The following is a 24,511-nucleotide window of genomic DNA, read 5'->3' as shown; positions in this document are numbered from 1 at the left end:
CGTCCCCTTCAGTATAATAGTTTCTCCTAACTTAAAGTGAGTGCTTTTCCCTGTTAATAATTGCAACTAGCAGCTTTGGAAGCAAAGAATGCAACAATTTGATTTGGATGTAGACCAAGTAACTTGCTCAGATAAACATTTTTGTTGGTTCCCATGAACCAACAATGTTTCTATGTTCCTTAATTTACTGGATATTATGAAATATTTACCTCTTTTTGATTTAAAAAACACAAATTCCTTAATGTAGTAATGACAAATGAAATCGGAGTTCAATGTGTGAAAGTGTTCGACAATTTTTGGTGTGCAGAAGTTTGAAACTAATAATTGGGCAACAGTTCAGAACTCTGTATAATTTAACTACTTGTTATGCATTATAACTGTACATTTGGATTAATATTATATTAGAATAATGAGTCTGTTTACTTCTAAATGTAACATTTATAATGCTCTTACTCAGTGTATCAATAAAAATATTCGGATTTTTAATGGATAGTTATTCACATTGGCACATTGAACAGTAATAGTCCTTAAGACTCTGAGCCTTTTAGAGAGGGAATTCTGCCATCATTTCCTGGGATTTTGCCATCTCAAAAGGAAGCCAATAAAATAGATGCACTGTGATTATCAAGTACAGTCATTCAACAGATTGAAGGTACTTTACAACCACTGTGCATGTTCCAGATCTCAATAAAGAAAGAAACCTAATTATGAGACAAGAAGATAGTAACTTGTAAATCAGTCAATGTTGAAACATGATGTAAAGATGGGTAGAACTCAAAAGGTAACAGTACATCAAGGCAAGGTGAAATACCAAGCAATTATCCAACATCCTAAGCAAGATGTAGTTCCTCAAACAGCACATATCAATGTTTCTCCCTGGGGGAATAACAGAAGGATAAGCATGTTGTGGTACAGGAATGGAAGGAAACCATTGAATCCCAATCTGCTTATTTTCCACTTTCCAAACAAGTGTGTGTTAATTACTTGCATCAGCTTCAACAGTACCAAGAAACTAATTTAATAATATCATAAACAAATCTAGTAATGACCAGCACTGTCTACACCATCAAGATCAGAAGTAAACCGGTTTTGGTTTCTATCAGGTTAACTTGTCACAGTGTGCGCTGACAATGTTTGAATTGAGGTGCGGAGGAACAGCAGACTCCATGTAGAGATGGAAACAAGAGTTTATTCATCGGAATTCCAACAGAACATCCGTGGCACAACTGAGTGACTCTGCGAGACAGATCATTCCCAAAACAAGAGACTCTGTGATTAGTGCTAATTGAACATCCACTTAAATAATACAAGTAACACAGAATCCCGGTGCCTACTAAAATAAACATAACAAGCTTAAACAGAAGGCACCATGAGACCACACTAAAAAGATCAAGCTGCTCGAGAAATGCACAAGGAACCCTAAACGATTAACAACTGTCGCTAAACAGCGATAAACCAGTTCAGGTGCTCTAAAAACCTCCGGCACCTTTCACAAGCCCAAAGAACTCATTATATAGTTGTTAAACACAAGAACATCTGTTGATGCTTCAAATCCAAAGCAACACACACAAAATGCTGGAGGAACTCAGCAGGTCAGGCAACATCTAAGGAAATGAATTAACTGTTGACGTTTCAGCCAAGACCCTTCAGGACTGAAAAGAAAGGGTTAAGGCTCCAGAATACAAAAGTAGGAAGGGGGAAGAAGGTCAGCTAGAAGATGATAGGGAAGCCAGGTGGGAGGGAAAGGTAAAGGGCTGGAGAAGAACAGATCTGATAGGAGAGGAGAGTGAACCATAGGAGAAAGGGAAGGAGGAGGGGCACCAGAGAGAAGTGATGAGCAGGTGAGAAGAGGTATAAGGCCAGAGTGGGGAATAAAGTAAGAGCTGGCAGCTCTTGTTGCCTTGTCTACAAGTGTTAATGAGTTCTGTGCAATGTATTTAGAAGAGGTGATGATCCTGGTTCAATGGTTGGAAATAAAAGATGAGGGATGGAAATTTGAGGCCTGTAGCAGATTTGAGTGTGTGAGTGTATTTAGGTCTGTACACATTTTTAATTAATTCTGAAAACAATATAATTTTGCTGTTGGAACAGTCAACATATATAGCCCCGTACGCACATTTTATTCAACAGCTAGTAGAGACCTTCTCTAAGTAAGGATGGATTTCAATCATCTAAAAGGGAGATGAGACTTCTGAGAGCAGGCATTTTTCAAGATTGTGCATATTGCTGCTCAGAGGAAGGAGAGCAAAGTGGTGCAGTCATTGTCCCACTGATGCAGCAACCAGGGTTCAATCCTGACTTCTGGTTCTGCATGCGTGGACTCTACGTCTTCTTCCTGCGACCACAGAAGTTCCTCCAGATGCTAGAGTTTCCCACCGCATCCCAAAAATGTACAGTTTGATAGATTAATTGTCCAGTGTAAATTGCCTCTAATTTCAGGGCAGGTCATAGAATCTAAGCTAAAGTGTGGGAAAATAAACAGTATATACAGTACTGATCAAAAGTCTTAGGCATCCTAGATCTTTTATATGGTTTCAGATGATATGGCCTCCATAGAGTCCTGATCGCAACATCATCGAGGCTGTCAGAGATTACCTGGAGAGACAGAAACAAACAAGACAACCAAAGTCTGCTGCCGAACTATGGCAACTTCTCCAAGATGCTTGGAACAAACTTCCAGCCAATTTTCCTATAAAACTATATGACAGTGTACCTAAGAGAATTTACATATCTCTAAAGGCAAAGAGTGGTCACACCAAATATTAATTAAATTCAGTTTTTTCCTGTTTACTGTTCTTTACAGTAATTTTTTTGATATTTAAAAACATTTTATTTCATTATTTTGGAAGCATATTCACTTTACAGATATTTGTACATGAATTAAGACTTTTGCACTGTACTGTAGTTAGATGTAGGATATATTGGTACTTGATGGCCAGCACGAAAGTGGACGGAAGTGCCTGATTCCATGCAGTATGACTCAATGACAGAATTCGGTCCTTACGTCCTTACTGAGGATTGCAGCTGATGAACAACCCAGAGAGAACTGTTGGAAAGACAGCCCATTGAAATACTCAGGCAGTATGGAATTGGCTTCCTTCCACTCAATGAGAAAAGAATTATTGAATATCATAATGCACATGTTTATTTTTAAAAGGAGTCAAACTTAACTGCTCACTGATTTGATAGGAGCAATAGTGACCATAATCATCATCATCACAATGTGCCATGTCGTATGATGTGGGCGATCATGGTCCCATGACCATGATTATTCTTGGCAAATTTTTCTACAGCAGTGGTTCGCCATTGCCTTCTTATGGACAGTGTCTTTAAAAGATGTGTGACCCCAGCCAGCCATTATCAATACTCTTCAGAGATTGTCTGCCTGGCGTCAGTGGTCGCATAACCAGTACTTGTAATATGCACCAGCTGCTCATACAAGCATCCACAATCTGTCCCCATGGTTTCACATGACCCTGTTCGGGGAGCTAGGCAGGTGCTACACCTTGTCCAAGGATGATCTGCAGGCTAGCGGAAGGAAGGAATGCCTTATATTTCCTTTGGTAGAGGCATATCTCTAACTTGCCACACAAGTGATGATAATATAACTTGGTAAAAAGACTAGACATATAAAAAAGCATGAGCTTGAACTAATGATGGAAAATAGAGAATTAGTGACTAAAATGGTTAATCGTTGGAGTTAAAGAAAAAAAATTAATTCTCTTCATAACAAAATAAACCTGTTGCTTTCTTTTCCCTTCAGTTCTACTAACTTTATCAAAGGTAAAACAAGTGTCATTCTTAATGACTCTTCTAGATTTTTCTCAAGTAGATTGCTTGTCTGTTGAATTATGACATATCCTACAGGCTTCGTTCTTGACAATATCACATACAACAAGACAAACTAAAGATTTTTAATGAAATATCCCAAAAGAGCAAAATAGAATTGACCATTATTTTCATTAGATTTCCATCACATGTTAATATCAGATTGATCATATTTACATCAACCTTCATTTTAATCAAAAATGGCTTTACTGAACATATTATATAAGGTTCATACGGTTCATTTATTTATAATCAATATATTCAACTCTGAAATTCTTCTTCTCTGGGTAGCTGTGATACCAAGAAAGAAAAGATAGGCAGCACAATCATCAACCCCCAAATGACAACTTCAATGTAATAAAAATGTTTTAATGTACTAAAACTTTTCTTCTGGAATTCTTAAAACATTGTTTGTTAATTCAAGGAAAACTTCAAAACTATCCTGGGGACTAGTATCAATCTTGCTTTTTCCTTCCTCATGATATAAGACTGCTAGCTTTGGTAAACATCTTGACTTTCAAATAAGGGAAAAGGTCCGGACAATGTTTTCCCCATCATCAATGTCCTGGGTGAATGAGCAACAGAAATCTCAAACTATAGGAGGGTACAGTTTTTTTTTTCCTTTTTACCGTTCTGGCATCGCTGACTAAAAAGAATGCTTATGTGTAACATCGTTTAAGGGCCACAAGGGGAATTAAAATTTAAATGATTAGAGTGATTGATTGCATTACCAAAAGTGCCCGTTGCAAAAGCTGGACTCTTTACTTCAATCGATCGCTGGTCCTGTTAAGTTGTGACAAGCAACACAGTGGAATGCTTCCATCCCACATTATGCTTTGTCTCAGTTACTGGCTCGAGTCAGGGTGCACTCATTAACTACAAATCCCAGTTGGAAATAAATCTCTCCCCAACAGGCCTTTCTCAGACTTGGTCGTCTTCTTTGTAAAATGACTGGGTTAAAAGACATATCAAACCTAATTTTGCCACAGTCACTAAGGAACACTCAATTGATCAATACATGTCTCTTCAAATACCAAAAACAAGCTTGCATCTTGATAGTGGACACAAACCAAACAAAGGATTATAACAAAATGATCCTTTAAATCATATGCAATTTGAATTCAGAATTGTGTATCTGGTCCATATAGGTTCAGGATAGAGCTTAAAACTGTCAGGAGTACACTGTAAATTCCTCCTGTCATTTGATATCTGTAACCAATTAAAAGAAATATATATGACTATGGACATTTGCAAATTTTTGAGGAAAACTGACATAATTATCATAGAATGAACAATTAAAATATAATGTGTTTTATTTTTGATTTTCAGATAGGTGGAACAATAGTGCAGTGGTTTGCACAATGCTTTACAGTACAGGACACCCAGGTTCAACTCCCATTGTTGCTGCCTGTAAGGAGTTTGTACATTTGCCCTATGACCCCTGGGTGCTCAGGTTTCCTCCCATAATCCAAAGACGTACAGGTTGATAGGTTAATTGTCCCATGACTAGGCTAGGATTAAATTGATGACTGCTGGGCGACGCGGCTCAAAGGGCTGGAAGGGCCTATTCCATGCTGTATCTCAATAAAATAAAGTAAAGAAGTTGCTCAATACTTTACCATTAAAGTGAACGAGGTTTGAAAATAATTTACCAAGCATGAACATGAAATTGAGAATTAATCTTCCCTGGTCACATTTCAGCTTTAAGCTATGCATTGTATCTGGCTACTTGTGTTAAGAATTTTAAACCATTCATAGCATATTTTAATAGATTATAATTATTATTTCTATACTGTGTTTGAGGGAATACATCATCTGAATGAACCAAGATGAAGTGTAGTTAAAATAATAGGTGAGGAGTAAGATAGTCAGGAAAAAAGTGGGTCTCCATAAGGAAAAAAAAGAGTCATCTAGAATGAAGTCAAATGATGTAAGCAAGGCCCTAAATTAACATTTCTCATTTGGATTCATAAAGGAGAAGGATGTGAAACATAATTAGTTCCGGGCGAGGTATGTAGAAAAGCAGGAAGTAGGCAATATTAAGAAGGAGGAGGAGATAAAATATGCATATGAATTGATAAATCCGCACAACCAGATGAGATCTATCCCAGGTTTTTATGGAAGGCAAAGAAAGATGTTATGAAAGCTTTGGGAATGATGGAAAATGTTACATCTTCTTTAGATACAAATCAGTGCCAGAAAACTGGAGGATTGCTTATGGTGTTGCTTCATTTAAGAAGAATAGCAAGGATAAGCCAGGTAACTACAGGCTGGTGAGCTTTGAGTCAGCTGTTGGGATATTTAATGAAAAAAAAATTCTTCAGGGCATTTGAAAGTGCAAGGTTTATCATGAATTATCAAAAAACCTGCCTCACTTTGAGTTTTTTTTTGAGGTGACTGATGAAGACATGGCAATAGGCATTGTCTATGAGGATCTTAGAACATGCTCCATGGTAGGCTGGTCTAGAAGGTTAAGGCACATGGTATCTAAGGCAAGCTGGCTGACTGGATCCAAAATCGGCTCGATGATAGGAGGCAGAGGGGAATGGTGGTAGGTTATCTGCTAACTGGAAGTCTTTGACCAGTGGTGTACCATGGGGATTGGCGCTGTGATCCTTGTTGTTTGTGATACATATGGACAAGAATATTGGAGCATGATCAGTAGGTCTGCAGATGACCTGAAATTTGGTGGCTTTGCGGATAGTGAGGAAGGTTATATAAGGCTACAGCAGGCTCAAAGTCAGACGAAAAGTTTTGTGCATCATTGGCAGATAAAACTTAATGCCAAGCAATGGGAGATAATGCATTTTGAGAAGATAAATAGGGATTTGGTATATACAATAAATGGTAAATTATTATGGAAAGTTGATCTGCGGAGGAACCTTGGGGTTCATTTCCATACTTCTCTGACAGCAGCGCCATAGGTAAGGTAGAAGAGGCAAATGGCATGCTTGTTTTCATAGATCTGGGCATAGAATATAAATGTTGGATGTTAGTGGCAACTTTACACAACACTGGTTAGCTATACGTAGAGTCACACCATAGGAAGGATGGAGTTGCACAGGACAGAGTATAGAGCAGATTCACCAAGATATTGGTTAGGCGGAGACAGTGGATAGCTGGGTTTGTTTTCCCTGGAGCAAAAGTTGCTGAGGGGATTTGAGGGGAAGGTTTTTTACACAAAGAGTGGTTCATTTATGGAATTCACTTCCAAAGGAGATGGTGAGGTTCAGTACAGCTGCTATGCATCTGGGCCATTCAGATCACCTCTTGAATTGGGAAGGCATTTATGCAGACAAATTAGATTAGTGTAGATGAGCAAAAAGGTGAACATGGATGTGAGGGAGTGGTGGACAGAAGACCTTTAGTAAAGCTGATCAATGTGGCTATTTATTCATAGGATAATGTTTTGAACGCAAATTAATTCTCTGTCTTAAAATGGTGGATAATTAAGTTGGAAATGTTAACAATTATTTCACATATTATTAACAAGGTCACTGCCCATGACTTTACAAACCAGTTCATCAAATCTGAGAAAGTAACTTTTCAAAAGCATTTCTTCAATGTTTTAGACACTATGTTAAAGTCTGTCACGAGCCTTGTGGCCCGTCAGGCCGGTGCTTATGCCAGTTCCCTTTTAGACACTGTAGATGGATTTAAATGAGACTGGTTGGTATGAAGGATAAGATCGTCAAACTGAATGAGAAAATCTCTGTCATATAAATCCACTGGAAAAAGACACAGATAGCATATTTTAAATTCTACAATTGAAATGTAGTTTTGGTAGTCATCTAAAATAAACAATTGTGCATAGATTCCTTCAGGCACATAGCCTGGTCTTCATTTGTACAGAAGTTAAGAGAGAAGTTTATCAGGCCCCTTGCATTACACAGTGTACCTAGGGAGTTAATTTCCTGCATCATCACTACAGGCTTTTAAAATACAACTTCCAAACATTAAAACCATTTGAAGTTTATATTCAATTTTGAATATTGTCTTATTCCTCGAGGTGACATGGAATGTTATTGTTATCTGACTTTAGACACTGAAACTGTGAGATTAATTTAGCATGAATTTAAGTTTCCTGTTAAATCCCCACCATCGGCCTGATTATGCAGAATAGGTCCTCTTCTTGGATCCACCTTCCATGGCCTTTTCTTTATGTTCACCTTTTCCTCACATATACCTTTTCTGACCCAAAATGTGAACTAGCTTGTCTCTCCACAGATACCGCTTGACTGGCTAAGTTTTTCCAGCATTTCTGCTTTTGTTTGAGAATGAAGTAAGTTGGTAAGATTCAGTCAGTTCACAGGTGGGGAGAATAACATTTCCTCCAGTGTCAATAATACAAAATAATTGGACATTGAATTCAGGAAGGAGGGAGGCATTTACACGCTCCTGTCTACATCAACCATATCAAGGTTCTGAGGGTTGAGAGCTTCAAGTGCCATGGCCAAGGAAGCTCATCAATGCCTCTACTTCCTCAGGAAGATAAAGTAATTTGGCTAGTCCCTATTGACCCTCACCAATTTTTATCCATGCTCCAATGAAAGCATCCTGTCTGGATTGATAATGGCTGTACTGCATATGACTGCAAAAAACTGCACAGAGTTGTGGCCATAGGTCAGTACGACACAGAAACTAGCCTCCCCTCCATGAACTCCGTCTGTCCTTCTCGCTGCCTTAGTGAAGCAGCCAGCATAATCAATAACCCTACACACCCGGACATTCTCTCTTCTCCCCTCTTCCATCAGGCTGAAGAGTCCTGAAGAAGGGTCTCAGCCTGAAACGTCAACTGCTTATTAATTTTCATAGGTGCTGCCTGACCTTCTGAGATCCTCCAGCACCTTGTGTATGGGTTACAGAAGATACAAAAGCTTGAAAGCACATACCAGCAGGCTCCAGGACAGCTCATAAACCATGGTTAAGCCTATTAAATGGCTCCCTAGTTCAATAAAGTAAGTCCTGACCTCACAATCTACCTTCATTATTTACAACCTACCTCATTATGGTTTTGCTCTTGGTATTTACCTGCACTGCACTTTATTCTGCATTATTACTATATTGCCTTGTTTTACCTGAATGCACTGGGTAATAATCTGATCTGTGTGAACAAAAGATCACTGTATCTCTGTACATGTGATAATAATAAATCAATTCTAATTCCACAATGATGAGCAAGTTAGATCAGCATTTCCATCACTAAGACCACAAACTCAGCACTCAATACAATTATCAATATGAGAGCTAGAACCATTTTGTTTCTGTGCTTATGATGCAGTGGCATTCTATCCCACTATAGAAAGGAAGATTGCTGTCCTAAATGTGAAGTAGCATTGATTCGCTTGCTGGTTCTTAATAATACAAGCTGTTTCCTATCAGTGTAACATGGAAAATGTATTAATTTTAAAATAGCTGATCTAATATGGACATGGTGATAAATGTTTCTCTTCCTTTTAATAAACACAGCCGATAATCAAATGGGTCCATGCTACATTCAGTAATTATAAATGGGAGTGGAGAAAAGACATACCTCACAACTTTCTGTGAAAGCCATGAGGCTCAATATACTGGAAATCTGATGTATGAACCAGTCTAATTCTACCAATAAGGAATTAAACAAATTATCTGGCTTTATCCTCAAACTATTAGCTTCAATCTTAAATTCACTCCCTGTTTGCAGAGACACAATTTCTTCTTCACTTCTACTGATTCTATTGCTTTCCTGCCTTGAGTAATTTGCTCTCACAGCTACAGTGCTGTGACCAAGTCAAAGCTTCTTAGAAAGTATTGAACTACATGAAAAATTAAGGTCTGTAGCTTCTAAACCATGCTCTGTATATATGCCAGAAAACACAGCTGCACTTTCCACACTATTAGAGTACCTAATAAAAATGCAAACTCACAACTTAATAATTTTTAGTTGCCCCCTTTTAAGGGAGAATATTATTACATTGAAAACATATTCAACATCTATCCATAATTTTCATAGAGGCTGTGCTGTTTTGTTAGGGATTTGTATAAATGGAAGGAATCTAAATTAGCAGACTGGTAGTCCATATAAAAATCGGAGAGGCTAAAAATAGTGCTTAGTAAAGCAAAAATCTTTTCTTTAAAGAAAATTGTGTACAAACAAATCGTGAGAAGAGCTGCATCAGGAAAGGGCTGATCATTGGTTAACTTGAAATATAGTTTGAAGAACAGCATTTTATTAGTAGGAAGTGAAGATCACCAGCAGGCTTGCTGGCCACTGTCTGATGGGCAACTGAAAGTCAATCTTGGCAAGCAATTAAAGTTCCCCGACTTCATCGCATCACCATCCCTGAGACCGGACATAGTCTGTGTGTCGAAAACCTCAAAGCAGGTGATCATGGTAGAACTGACAGTTCCTTAGGAAGACTGGATTGGAGAGGCATTTGAACATAAGAAATCCAATCTACATGAAACTACGATCTATATGATCACATCTACATGAAACCGTGTCATAGGAAAGCAGCATCCATCATCAGAGATCCCCAGCACACAAGTCATGGTCTCTTCTCGCTGCTGCCATTAGGTAGAAAGTACAAAAGCTTCAAGACCTGCACCACCAGGTTCAAGAACAGATGCTATCCCTCAACAATCAGGTTCTTGAATAAAAGGTGATAATTATACTCACTTTCCCCATTATTGAAATATTCCTTCAACCATTGATCTCAGTTTAAGCACTCTATAATCTCGTTATCTGATGTTCTCATTATTTTTGCTATTCACTTACTTGTATTTGCACAGTTTGTTGTCTTCTGCACTCTGGTTGATCGTTCATTAATCCTGATTTAGTATTATTCTAAAGATTTGCTGAGTATACCCACAAGAAAATTAATCTCAGAGTTGTATATACTGACATACATGAACTTTGAAAATAAATTTACTGGGAACTTTGAAATATCAGGAGCTGGTAGAGCAGTGCCAGAGACAGGGGTGGTGGGCATGGTGTGAGCCTGTAGAGGTAGGTGGGGTAGATGTTTTACTGGATGCTCGCTGTGCAGAACCTGCTCTCTCCTTGGCATTATAGGGGTTGCAAAGAAAAGAGCTATCAGAATTATCAGAGAGGCTGCTGAGCAAGCCTCCAGATGGCTATGGATTAAACAGTATGATCCATGGACTAATGCTGCTGGGACACAAGCCAGGGCCTGATCAACCCTGGCAGGGTCACCTGGGCTGAAAGACCCAAAACTCCCGATGACCCCAGGATGATGTGTCCTAATGCATCTAGGATGCTTCTGAGCATCAGTAGCATGTATTAATACATGTAAAAGTATTTCATGATCAGTATTAAGACTTAATATGGAAGTCTCAGCTTTACAAGCAGTGACACCACCCCACTCCAGAAAGCTGTTGAAGCTGAGATAATGGAAAATCTCTGCTTGTTGAGTTATCCTAGTTGAAAACCTAATTATGTTTTTATCAATAAGATATTAAGGGATACAGAACTATGCCAAGGTAAAGATAAGTAAAATTCTAAGTCATTGATGGATATTTCAAAGAGATAGAATGGTCTGCCCCTTTTCCTACGATATTATGTACAGTGCCCACCAAGTACTGGCTTCTCATCTTTTTTTTTCTTCTGTCCTGATAAAGGTTCTTGGCCTGAAACATAGACTAGACTATCTTTTCCATAGATGCTGCCTGGCCTGCTAAATTCCTTCAGCATGTGTGTTGCTTGGACTTCCAGCAGTCACGAATGTTCTCTTATTTGTGATCTGAACTGTCAGGATACTATCACTACACTAGAGATACTGTACAAATGGATGATGTTATCATCGGCTCCAGAAATATAAGCAAAAGGATCTCACTATTCTATCATGTAGCAATTCATACATTCAACAATGTCCTTTGTTTTAGCCTGATCCAGGAGATTAAGTATTCTACAGTTACTAGGCAGATTGAATTCAAAATTGGCTGGGCCATTTGAAGACAGAGGGTATCTGAGAGGTGTGTGAAGGCTGTGTTATTCAGATTCGCTGTGGCTTACTGGTGTTCCACAGAGATCAATTCTGGGGCCTCTGTTGTTTGTGATACATATAAATGATTAAGATGGAAATGTAGGTGACTAGATTAGTAAATTGGGAGGTGACACAAACATTGATGTGGTTATGGACTGCAAGGAAGGTTGACAAAGGACTTACCAGGATATTGCTGAGTTGAAAATATAGGCAAAGAACTTGCAGATACAGTTTAATCCAGACAAATGCAAGGTGTTGAACTTTGGTAGGTCAAATGCAGGAGGAAAGTATACAGTCAATTGCAGGATGTTCAGAAGCATGGATGTACAGAATGATCTTGAAGTACAAGACCATAGTTCTCTGAAACTGGAAACACAGATAGATAGGTTGGTATCGTGGTGTATAGCATACTTATGTTCATTGGCTGGTGTGCTGTACAGTATATTAAAGTTGGGATGTTATGGTGCAGTTGGATAAAACTTTGGTTAGGCCACATTTGAAATACTGTCTACAGTTCTGTCACCACATTATAGGAAGGATGTGGTTTTTGGAGAAGGTGTCAAAGAGGTTCATCAGGATGTTGACTGGATTATAGAATTTTAACTATAAGAAGATGTGGTACAAACTCGGATTACTTTTGCCTGGAACATTGGAAACTGAGGGTCAACTTGATGGAAAAATATTAACTTATGAGAGTTGTAGATAGGACAGATAGTGTCTTTTAGCCAGGACAGAAATGATGAATACTAGAGGGCATAGATTTAAGGCTTAAACCTATTAAAGTTTAAAGGAGATTTTTGAAGTAAGTTTTTTTATTTTACATGAAGAGTGGTATGTGCCTGAAGGCACATAAACAATTGGGGAATAGAAGGATATAGACCATGTGTAAGCAGTATTGTATCATGGTAAATTTCAATCCCTGGGTTCTTTTAGGAATTCAAGAATGAGCAAGAAACTTTGATTCATTGATTCTTCGCTACCGTGTATTTTAAACAAAGATACAGACACTATGCAGATGAGAGATGAGAAATTAAAGATTCAAGAGATCCAATTAAAAGATAGCGCATTTGAAAAATCTATCACCTTTCTACTTAAGATAACAGAAATTCTTCAGATGAGAAAATCCAATCAACAGTTACACAATTATAACACGTGGGTTATGAACTAATACTGAGCCAATGAAAAAATGGAAAGGTATGAAGTAAGTATTTTATTTTACATGGAGAGTGGTAGGTGCCTGGAGGGACATAAACAGACAAGGCATAGAAGTATATAGGTCATGTGTAAGCAGATGTACAGTACAAATTGGTGTCATGGCCAGCACAGGACAGACCTCATGGGCTAAAGAATCTGGTCTTGTACTGTACTGTTCTATGCTGCATGTTCTATATTAGATTATGAGGACACTCAGTCCTTGTTTATTGTCATTTAGAAATGCGTGCATTAAAAAATGATACAATGCTCCTCCAGTATGATATCACAGAAACGCAAGAAAGACCAAGACTAAAACTGACAAAAAACACATAATTATAACATATAGTTACAACAGTGCAAAGCAATACTGTAATTTGTTAAGAGCAGACCATGGGCACGGTTAAAAAAAAGTCTCGAAGTCCCGATAGCCCCAACATCTCACGCAGATGGTAGAAGGGAGGAACTCTCCTGCCATGAGCTTCCAGCGCCGCAAATTTGCCGATGCAACATCCTAGAAGCACCCGACCACAGTCTGACTCTGAGTCTGTCCGATAACTTTGAGCCTCTGAGACTGAGCACCAAGCACCATCTCTGCCTAGCGCTTCGACCCCGCCCCGGCCGCCGAGCAACAAGCAAAGCTGAGGATTCGGGGCCTTCGCCTCCGGAGATTTCAGATCACACAGTAGCAGTGGCGGAAAAACAGGAATTTTGTAATTTTCACCAGATATTCCTCCGTGCTGTCATGTCTGCCTCCATCAAATCAGAATTGTGCACGGTATCCTATTTGACAGATAACAGATACCATCATCGGAGAGGCCGCGCACACGGCGTCGCGCCGCCAACTTCTCCTCCTCCTCCTTTCTATGTGTGTGTGCGCTGCACAATAGAACAATATTGAAAACATATTCTTTACTTACTTTCAGTATGGTTTTCCAACTCAACACAACTCCAGATGCTTGAAGCAATTAATTTATGTAGAACTAATGCAGAAGCATCTAAAGTTATGTACTGCATGTTTAACATGTCCTTCCAAGCAGCAAGGAATTTCCAAGCCATGAAATGTATGGATGGTAGACATATTGAGTAGAACAAAGGATTTCTAAAAAACTTTATTTTTTTTAAAGTTTATGTTAATTATGGTCATTCTAAGCTTGTAAAGTATTTCCAGGCATGACTTCATTTCAGTAAGATCATTGTATCCACTGTTTTATCATGATTCTTTTGATCCTCCCAAACTAAGTGGCATGCAAGATTGAATACACTGTTAGCAATAAACATAACTAATCCAGTATTAGCAGAATGGAGACAGGATATAGTAGCCCAATGATGATTTTTCCCACCTATTTTCCCTCCCTGTTTGGAGAGACATCTGATCAACTCCTTCTCCAGTAGTAGCACAATTAAGACTGTGTACAGAGTTCAAGTTGTATACTGACACTAATAGACTACAGTCCAAGACTTCAGGTGGCTATTAATCTGCATCCATCAAACTACAATCTAGTTGTTGCTTATGACATTTCAGAAGCACATTTGTCTTTGTTTCAGTAAACAAACTGTATTTACAGTAATGACAGGAAATCAACATTTTCACTTCAAAAATTCACAGCATATGCTGTCCACAACTTCCCGATTTAAGCACTGATATCAAAAATTCATGTCACTTAAGATCTTCATTTAAGTCACTAATCAACACAGACCTACATTCTAAAGTCAAGGTGTTAAATAATTTATGTTTTCCTGAGTAATTATAGTTCAAAAGATTATGTACATCAGTGAAATAAATATATTAAGAAAATGACCTGTGAACTCAAAGTCACAGCATGTTGAGAAATGGGAAACAGCGCAGCAAAAATCAAATCAAAGTACAAGAAAAGGTACCTATTTCGTAGAATAAAATCTGATAGTTATTTCTACTCTTTTGGTTAATATTTATTATGTTGTACCTTTGATCTTCCTTCAACTGATTAATTATTTCAGTGTCTTCCTGCTTTCAAAGTAGGTGATAAAAAGTACTTGAAATCAGAAGTGTTTGATTCTTGCATCTAATACAGATGCTTGTAAATGTGTTTTCAGTTTTAATGCTGACAGGTACCAGGACTCTTCCCTCAATGCATTGCCCTGCATTCTGGTGCATTTGTTTTTTTTTCCCTTCACTCTGCACATTGGGTGTTGGTCTTCTTTTCAAATTGGGTTCTCACAGGTTTCTTGTTTTGTGGCTGCCTGTTGAGCAGAAGAATATCAAGGTTGTATAATTTATACATACTTTGAACTTTGACGTTGACTTTGCACAGTAGACGTCTTTCGAATACATTCTCTGTTCTTGGATTCGAGATATGAAATCATTGTCAGCTACGACATCCTGTGCTCAACACCTAAGTCTATATCATTAAGTTTATTAGTCAAGTAAGCTCTTTGTCGTCGTAGTTATTCTTCTACTTCTCAACAAAATCATGTGCAAAAAAGGGACCATTTAGACCTGAGTAAAATTTTTTAAAAATAACAATTCATGGTTAAAACAACCATTTTCAATTTGCTCCTTCAGTGTGTAAAATAATGGGTCTGATATTTTAATAGATAACTCATCAGATGAAGCCAATACAAATTAATTTCATTGGTACGCTGTCAATGAAAAACATACAAACATATACTTTAGCATAACATTCAAGTTTTCCTGATTTACTTCAACTGATTCCACATTATCCCCAAAATGGTTATAATGCATCCAATGATTGGAGATCTTTAGCAAAATGATGACCATGGGAACTTCAAGTTTCTATTTCACTGTTTAGTCACTAAAATACTCAAATAGGTATTAATAGTTTTAGACCAATGGACTGCTTTAACTATAGAAGATGGTATGTAACTAAAATCCTTGAACAGGGAACAGAATCAGAATTAGAATCAAGTTTAATGTCATGAAATTTGTTGTTATGTGGCAGCAGTACATTGCAATACATTATAATAAAAACTGAATTACAGTAAGAAGTATATGTATAAAAAAGTTAAATTAAATAAATAGAGCAAAGGCATAGTGAGGTAGTGTTCAAGGGTATCAGTAATTTTAGACAAATGGACTGCTTTGGACATAGAAGTTGGAGTAACTAAGTACATTAAAATTTTTATGGGCAGGAACATTCCAAATCTCCAAACTGGGACATTGTGATTTCAGCTGTATTATTGGAGATGGGGGTCAACCATGGACAGGACAATTTTGTTAAGGAGAGGAAAGCACTACACATCATTCGCAAGATTTTTCAATGCAGGAAAGGCAAAAGTCTGAGAAAGGTTGACTATATTCCATTTCCAGATCAGCAAAATAATTCAGAGCACTTCCAAATGGCAGGCTTTCTGCTTTTCATTAAAAAAAATGTTTTGCTAAGAATTTGGGAAAATCAGATTGCCACAGGTTTGGATTCTAAATGATCTCAGCTATGAACATCCAGGCACCTCATGTGATTATATAATTTCGACGTCTGTAGAGACCTGGAGAAGAGAGATGAAAAACTGTAGAACAGTTAAAATTGGGGCAAGTAATTTTCTCACAAGATTAATCTCTAACAAATAATGTGGTTCAAAATTAATACGGATACTGAGTAAGCCCCAGAACTGAACATAAAATTCTGCAGGTACCCAAAGTCACTGCAGAGGAAATGATTCAAACATGTGATAGTATGCCACGAGTTGTATGTTCCTAGTGCCAGTTATTGCCACTGGTGCTTAGGACAGCAATGAAGGTCCTCTATCTTTGGTGGTGTTCAAGGCTTCCTTCATCATTTCAGTAACTCATTTTTTACCACTGTCAGTCATGCAAGCTCTGGGTGGAGAGCCAGGAATACCATCACACTCAGAAGTAGAAGGGTTCTTCATTGCTGTTTCTGTAATTGTTTTGTTTTACCAGTCAGGGTTGTTAGCCCTGAGCTGAACCCCTAAACTTGGGAGGGGTGGACCACTCTCAGTCTGGCCTCTACCCTTTCACATTGTTTCCTCGTGGTCCGGTAGCACATGCTTTGCGGCCCGGTACAGGTCCACGGCCTGGTGGTTGGGGACCGCTGATCTAGAGTACTCAGAAGTCTGAAAACTGTTAAAAAAAAATAACTTATGTGTCTTAGGGATTTTATTTATTTTGTGTAACCTGCATACCAACAACATAAATAAAGGCATCCGTTAGTCTTGCAAGACCATGGATCTGCACCTAGAAAGTCTTCACTCTCCAAGGTGCAGGCCTGGGCAAGGTTGTATGGAAGACCGGCAGCTGCCCATGCTGCAAGTCTCCCCTCTCCACAACACCGATGTTGTCCAAGGGAAGGGCAAGGGCCGATACAACTTGGCACCAGTGTTGTCGCAAAACAATGTGTGGTTAAGTGCCTTGCTCAAGGACACAACACGCTGACTCGGGTGGGGCTCGAACTCAGGACCTTCAGGTCGCTAGTCGAATGTCTTAACCACTTGGCCATGTGCCCACACCAACAACAATATGCATTGAAATAGTAAAATTATTTCTAAGATGAAATTAATTAGCTAGCGGAGCAATTCTTTCAAAATTCGAGGTTGTTTAAGGTCTTTTTCTGTACACAAATGTAAGGGAAACAAAATACTTGTTACTCTGGATGCAATTAAGCACAAAAAGACCACAGAAGATAAAGAATAATACAATATTCATAAAAAGCACAGAATAAATGTAAATACATAAGACAGCTTATATACTTAGATTGATTATATATTCATAAAGTGATGCTAGGCTATATATATGACAGGAAATTTTAAAATGGTGATGGAGTTAGTGGGTGCAGGTGTTGATCAGCCTTACTGCTTGGGGAAAGCAAGTATTTCAGAGTCTAGTGGTCCTGGTATGGATATGACCTCCTCCCTGATGGGAGTGGAACAAATGGTCCATGAGCAGGGTGGGTGGTATACTTCATGATGAGACTGGCCCTTTTCTGGATATACTGTATGTCCTTGATGGTGCATAACTGGTGCCAGTGATGTGTTGGGCATTTTTGACTACCTGTTGTCAAGACCTTCTGTCCAGCCCAGTGCAGTTTCCGTACCAAATACTGATGCATCTTGATAGCACGCTCTGTACTGTGCATCTACAGAGTGACCTGAGTATGGAAATGGAATTGTTTTTCTTAAATTCATCCTCAAGATTATCACGTTAATCACACTTAATTATCCCTGTAGTACATTAAACTTTACTTCTGAACTCATTCCATTGCAGTCAGTGGAATACATTTTGGAAGTAAAGTATTAGGCAATGACACTGCTGTATAGATTGTGTAGCTCTGCCAATCAGCAATAATATGATGTGCTCCCTTTCCACCACCACTGTGGATGTTCGAATACAGTAATGTGGCAATAGGTCAAAGAGATAACTCCGTACCTACCGTCTTGAAGTAACCAGGGATGGACAAACATAGTCATTCCTGTAATGTGGCAGGAATAATCAAAAGAAAAAAAATCCCTGTAAATTGTAGTTTGTATTTTAAAATGTGTGGCTTCAAATAAAAATTGAGTTTGTGGTTATGCTACTTAATAATAAATTTGTTCCTTCTAACACTAAAGACCTTGGTCAGGTAAAATTAACAGTGTGAGACTGTTGCTGTAAACAGACTATGAGATATGCATTTCCAGATGACCAAACTGTTAGAGATGTATATGCAGTGTCAGTCAGCAAGTTTGGGCAGACATAATTGCTATAATAAGGCCACAAGTTCAAGGAGCATGGAGGAAAAATATTGTAGAATTTTAATTTAATCACATATTAATGTTCCTTTTGTCAGGATTGGATGCAGATGGCATTTACAGAGTGAGCGGCAATCTGGCTACGATACAGAAATTACGATTTGTCGTGGACCATGGTGAGTGGTGACTAATACATATGTGCAACTTTATTCTCATCAACCTGTGTAAATGGAAGTGCAACGACTTTTGTCTTTGACATTTCACTAGCTCCAGAGAATGTGTTGAATTTAATCATAATAAACGGTTTGGAAATTGTTTCAAACTTCAGAATGATCTTTTATTATTGTCTGCGAATATAAGATTCACTATAACATTGAGGCAAAGTGTTATGTGCAAATTGAATCTTCATAGCATTGGCTGTCCATTTCTTAATGTAGATTCCTAGCAATTATCATGTAGATTGTGTGAACAAAGTGTTCTTCACAATATTGGGTGTTTGTTTTTCAAAATTTTTACTTGTTAACGTTCAAAATGTCACACATATGCACCTATTTGACACTCTAAGAATTGTTAAAGCTAGTCGCTTGGGTCCCATTGAAATATCCAGATCAAATTCAGCAGAATATTCTGAAGTGAAGTGTATTCAACTCTAAATAGAATAATTCTTTTGATTTTGCTGCTTGATTTGCATGGATCTATGTATGTTTAGGAGCCTTGATTTGTGCTGTGTGGATTTGTCATTTTGCTTTGTCCATAATTATGCCTTGTGCAAGGCATTTGACACAGTTAATACAAATAAACCACTTAACATGAATGAGGAAAGGTTGAGGAAGCTAGGCCTTTTCCCTTTGAAACAGTGGAAGATGATAAGTAACTTGATGGAGGTGTATAAGATGATAAGAGACATAGAAACAGATAGGGTGAACTGCCAGTACCTTTTAGGAGGGTGGTAATGGCTAATACAAGAGGGCATACTTTTAAGATGATTGGAAGGTTGTATAGGGGAATTATCAGAGGCATGTCTTTACACAGAGAGTAATAAATGCATGGAATGCACTGCCAGGGATGGTACTAGAGGCAGATATGTTAAGGAAATTGAAGTGTTTTCTAGATAGACCATAATAAATAGCAGCAGAATTAAGCCATTCAGCCCGTCAAGACTGCTTCACCATTCCATCATGGTGGAGTTATTATCCCTCTAAACCCCATTCTCTTGCCTTTTCCCCACAACCTAATCAAGACTCTGCCAACCTCAGGGACATGGCTTAATGTCTATGACAATAAATTCCACGTATTCACTACTCTGTGGCGAAAGAAATTCCTCCTCGTTTCTGTTCTAAATGGACATCCATCTATTCGGAGGCTGTGCCCTCTGGTCCTGGACTCAACTATTATAACAAATATCCTCTTGACATCCACTATATCCAGACCTCTCAATATTCAATGGGTTTCATTAAGAACCCCATCATACTTCTAAACTCCAGCAAGTACAGGCCCAGAGCAATCATGCACTCCTCACATGTTAACCTATTTATTCCTGGAATGATCCTCGTGCTGCTCTTCTGGAACCTCTCCAATGCCAGCATATCTTTTCTTAGTTAAGGGGACCAAAACTATTCATAATACTCTGTGTTGTCAGACCAATATCTTATAAAGCCTCAACATTACATCCTTGCTCTTATATTGAAGTTCTCTTGAAGTGATTACTAACATTGCAGTTGCTTTCCTTGCCACAGACTCAAGCTGTAAATTAACCTTGAGGAAATCATGCACCAAGGCTTCCTAGTCCCTTTGCATCTCCGATTTTGAATTTTCTCTCTATTTAGAAAATAGTCTATATCTTTATACCTTGTACCAAAGTGCATGATCATACACTTCCCTACACTGAATTCCATCTGCCATTTATTTGTCCATTCTTCCAATCTGTCAAAGTCCATCTGCAGACTCCTTGCTTCCTCAACACTACTTGCCCCTCCACATATCTTCATATCATCCACAAAACTGTCTACAAAGCCATCAATTTTCTTGCCCGAATCATTGACATGTAATGTGAAAAGAAGCAGTCCCAAAAACCGACCCCTGTAAAACATTTCTAGTCACCAGAAGCCAGCCAGAATAGTCCACCTTTATTCCCTCTCTTTGTCTTTTGCCAGTCAGCCAATCTCCTATCCATGTTGGTATCTTTCCTGTAATATCATGGGTCTCGTCTTGTTAAACAGACACTTTGCCAACGTTCTTTGAAAATCCAAGTAAACAACATCTACTGACTCCTCTTTTCCTATCTTACATGTTACTTCCTCAAAGGATTCCAACAAAATTTATCAGGCAAGATTTCCCCTTAAGGAAACCATGCTGACTTTGGCCTATTTCATAATGTGCCTCCAAGTACCCTGAAACCTCATCCTTAATAATGGACTCCAACACCTTCCCAACCAGTAACGTCAAGGTATCTGGCCTATAATTTCCTTTCTTCTGCTTCCCTCCCTTCTTCAACAGTGGAGTGATATTTGCAATTTTTCAGTCCTCCAAAACCATTCCAGAATCTAGTGATTCTTGAAAGATCATTACTAATGCCTCAGCTACGTGTTTCAGAACATTGGGCTGCAGTCTATCTGATCCAGATGATTTATTTACCTTCAGATCTTTCATCTTCCAGAGTACCTTCTCCTTTGTAATAGCAACAACTCACTTCTGACCTTGACAATCTCGAACATATGGTATACTGTTGGTGTCTTCCATAGGGAAAACTGATGCAAAATACTTATTAAGTTCCTCCACTATTTGTTTGACACTTATCATCTCCTCTCCAGCATTATTTTCTAGCAGTCCAATATTTACTCTCGCCTCTCTTTTACTCTTCATATATTTGAAAAACCTTGGTATCCTTTAATAAATTGTTGACTAGCTGCTCTTCATATTTCATCTTTTCTCTGGTTATGGTTTTTTTAATTGCCTTCTGTTGGTTTTTGAAAGCTTCCCAATTCTCTACATTCACACCAATATTTGTTATATTGTATGCCCTCTCCTTTGCTTTTATGCTGTCTTTGACTTCCCATGTCAGCCACAGTCGCCTCATCTTCCCTTTAGAATACCTCTGCTTTGGGATGTATCTATCCTGTGCCATCCGAACTATACCCCGAAACTCAGGCCATTGTTGTTCTCCTGTCATCCCTACTACAGTCCCTTTCCAATAGGCACATGGATGAAAGAAAAATGGAAGGCTATGTAGGTGAGAAGGGGTAGATTAACCTTGGAGTAGATTAAAAGATCAGCAGAACTTCATGGACTGATGGGCCTGTACCACTCTGGGTTCTATGGTCTATGAAATAGCCTACTCATCCAATCAGGAAAGAAGCACCCATCTGCCATATTCTTTTCCTCACTCCTACTTATTTTTAAACAAATGTAATTCAGTTTGTATGTCCTCAGTTGAATCAATTGTTTCTACTCATCTCTGCATCCATTTGGTTAACAAAGTTAAAATTCATACTTTTCCATGATAGTGAAATCACAAAATAGAACAATCTAAAAAGAGGACTTTCATCCCATCATGTCAATGTAGTTTTTTTCTGGAATAATGATCTAACTGTTTCCACTATCGTGTACTTTCCTTTTGACCTGCAAACACTTCACTTTCACTTGTTTTCAAATTTCATTTTGAGAGTTACTATGAAATCTGCTTCCACTATCCTTCAATGGAAAGTAGCAGAGTATAATTCATTGCATACACATAGCCTTCTTGCATCATCTGCATTATTGTTGTCAGAGTAGGAACTGTGAGAAAGTTGACTTAAATACCAGTATTTTTTCATTACAGTCAATGAGAGTACTGCCACTCAGGTGCAGTTTGTTTCTTGGGGAACCAGCTAAAACAAAGCAATTTGCAGTATATCCTTAGACATCCAGCATCCTGAGGAATGATTGTGGGCGGGTACATGGGGGAGGGAGAGATCGTGTCAGTTGTATGACTATGCCATCTGCATGAGATATGCTTAAATTAACTATGGTACATCGCACACTAGTTTTCTAAACATGAACTTTTAAATAAATTGCTGATCTAACAGGACATTTCCTCACCCGAATATAGAAAAATGTTTTAAACTACAATTCTAGCTTTAAAAGCCAAACTGCATTAATGTAAGTGACATGTTTCGTTTATTTACATTGATACATAAAGGCAACTTGGTTGTAGACTGATCAGCAGCAACGTTTTCTTTGAAGATTTTGCTGCCTATCAGTCTATAACCACATTGCCTTTATGCAGAAATGAAAATAAACTAAAAATAATATTTCACACATTTTTTGTAAAAAATGAAATTGTTCAACATTCTTAGAAATATATTGCTCATTACATGAGTCCTGATGCATAAATATTGGATAAATGAAATTTCCTGTGATTATGTATTGGAGGCTCCAGTATAATACTGGTCAAGTAAAACAGCATTAACAGAGTATATGGTGTTTTCTTTTATACTAGTTAATAATTGAACTTTTTGTCTATTACGTTTTGTAACTTCAAAACATTAAACATTCAAAAGAAGACACAGGAGTCTGAAGTGTGGGTCTAACTTCATGTTTACTTTGAGTGAGGCACGCAAATATCAGGTGGTAGCGTGGTGATGTATGTAATTCACATATTTATATATATCACCTGTAATTATTTATTTAAATAAACAAGAATGTTTAATCAAACTATATATATATAATACACAATATTAATAATATTAATACATAATATTAAATACACAACAGAGCTTACTTTCCAATGGATAAATACTTAACCTAAGTGTGGGGTATGGGTTGTGTTACTTGACCCATCACTCACAACAATATTCTGCATACAGTTACAACACAGGCTATTCCTTTCTTCGTGCTGTCTTTCCTGAATTCCCCATGGTGGTCCAACTTCTAGCTCCACTACATTACTTGTCCAAAAATGCCTCTGCTTGGCTCATTGGTTATTAGTCGGTCTCCTCCTCCTTGAAATGTTGTAGGTTGATTTTCTATAAACTGCAACTCATGCTCTGAATGTGACTCCCCCACACTCTTCCTATAAGGCGGCAGGAATACTTCTTTCAATCATAATGTATAGAAGGGCATTTGCTCCATCAAGTTTGGAGTGGCATTTTTTCAAAAACAATCCAAATAATCCCATTTCTTCCCCCTTCATGAACTATTAAATCTTTCAAATCACATCTCCTTCAAACCATAACAGTGTAACTGCAAATGTTAAAAAGTCCTCTTATCTTGCATCTTATTCTATGACCAATTATCTTAAACATGTTCTCCTTTAGTTACCAACAGTCTTGCCATTGGATGCAGTTTACCTTCTGTATTCATCAAAGTCTCTAATCATAAAAACTCTCTTAAATCTCCTTAAAACCTCTGTAGTCTGATAATCAACATCTCTAGTTTGTCCATTTAAATGAAGTCCTTCAACTCCAGTGTTTTCATTTGGTGTAAGCATTGTAAGAATGGAAATTAACTGATAAATAAATCAATATACCACTCTCATTACCATGACACTGTACAAGAGCTGATGCTGTACAGGATATTCCCAGTCAAAAAAAGATGATTCATGTTAAACTTATTGAGAATATCCCCAGAATTATCTTGATTTGAACTCAAGGAACAAGCTAGAAAATAAAAAGAAACATATGAATTCACAGTTGCTGAAAGAGCTCCTTTATTACCTTAGGAAGTTGCTATAGAGATTTCTGTGTTTTTTTTTTAACTACCCGGCCTACCCAGGTGGTTTCTTGCCTAACGGAGCTGAACCCAGTTGCTTAGTGGACATGGAACAGGTCTGATGAATCAGCTGG

The 24,511-nt window shown here is 38.0% G+C and overlaps 1 protein-coding gene across 2 annotated transcripts in view; it reads left to right on the top strand.

The window, feature by feature from the left end:
* arhgap15 (Rho GTPase activating protein 15) overlaps nucleotides 1-24,511 on the top strand; it is a 731,418-nt gene that overhangs the window by 531,100 nt on the left and 175,807 nt on the right. For both annotated transcript variants that reach the window (XM_063048621.1, XM_063048622.1), the window contains exon 12: nucleotides 18,788-18,865. In XM_063048621.1, the coding sequence (XP_062904691.1) occupies nucleotides 18,788-18,865 (78 nt within the window). The remainder of the gene's footprint in view (nucleotides 1-18,787; nucleotides 18,866-24,511) is intronic.

Source organism: Mobula hypostoma, chromosome 5 (assembly GCF_963921235.1).
Source record: "Mobula hypostoma chromosome 5, sMobHyp1.1, whole genome shotgun sequence".
NCBI classification, from domain to species: domain Eukaryota; kingdom Metazoa; phylum Chordata; class Chondrichthyes; order Myliobatiformes; family Myliobatidae; genus Mobula; species Mobula hypostoma.
Note: the sequence above shows the minus strand (reverse complement) of the source record. Positions and strands in the feature narration are given on the sequence as shown.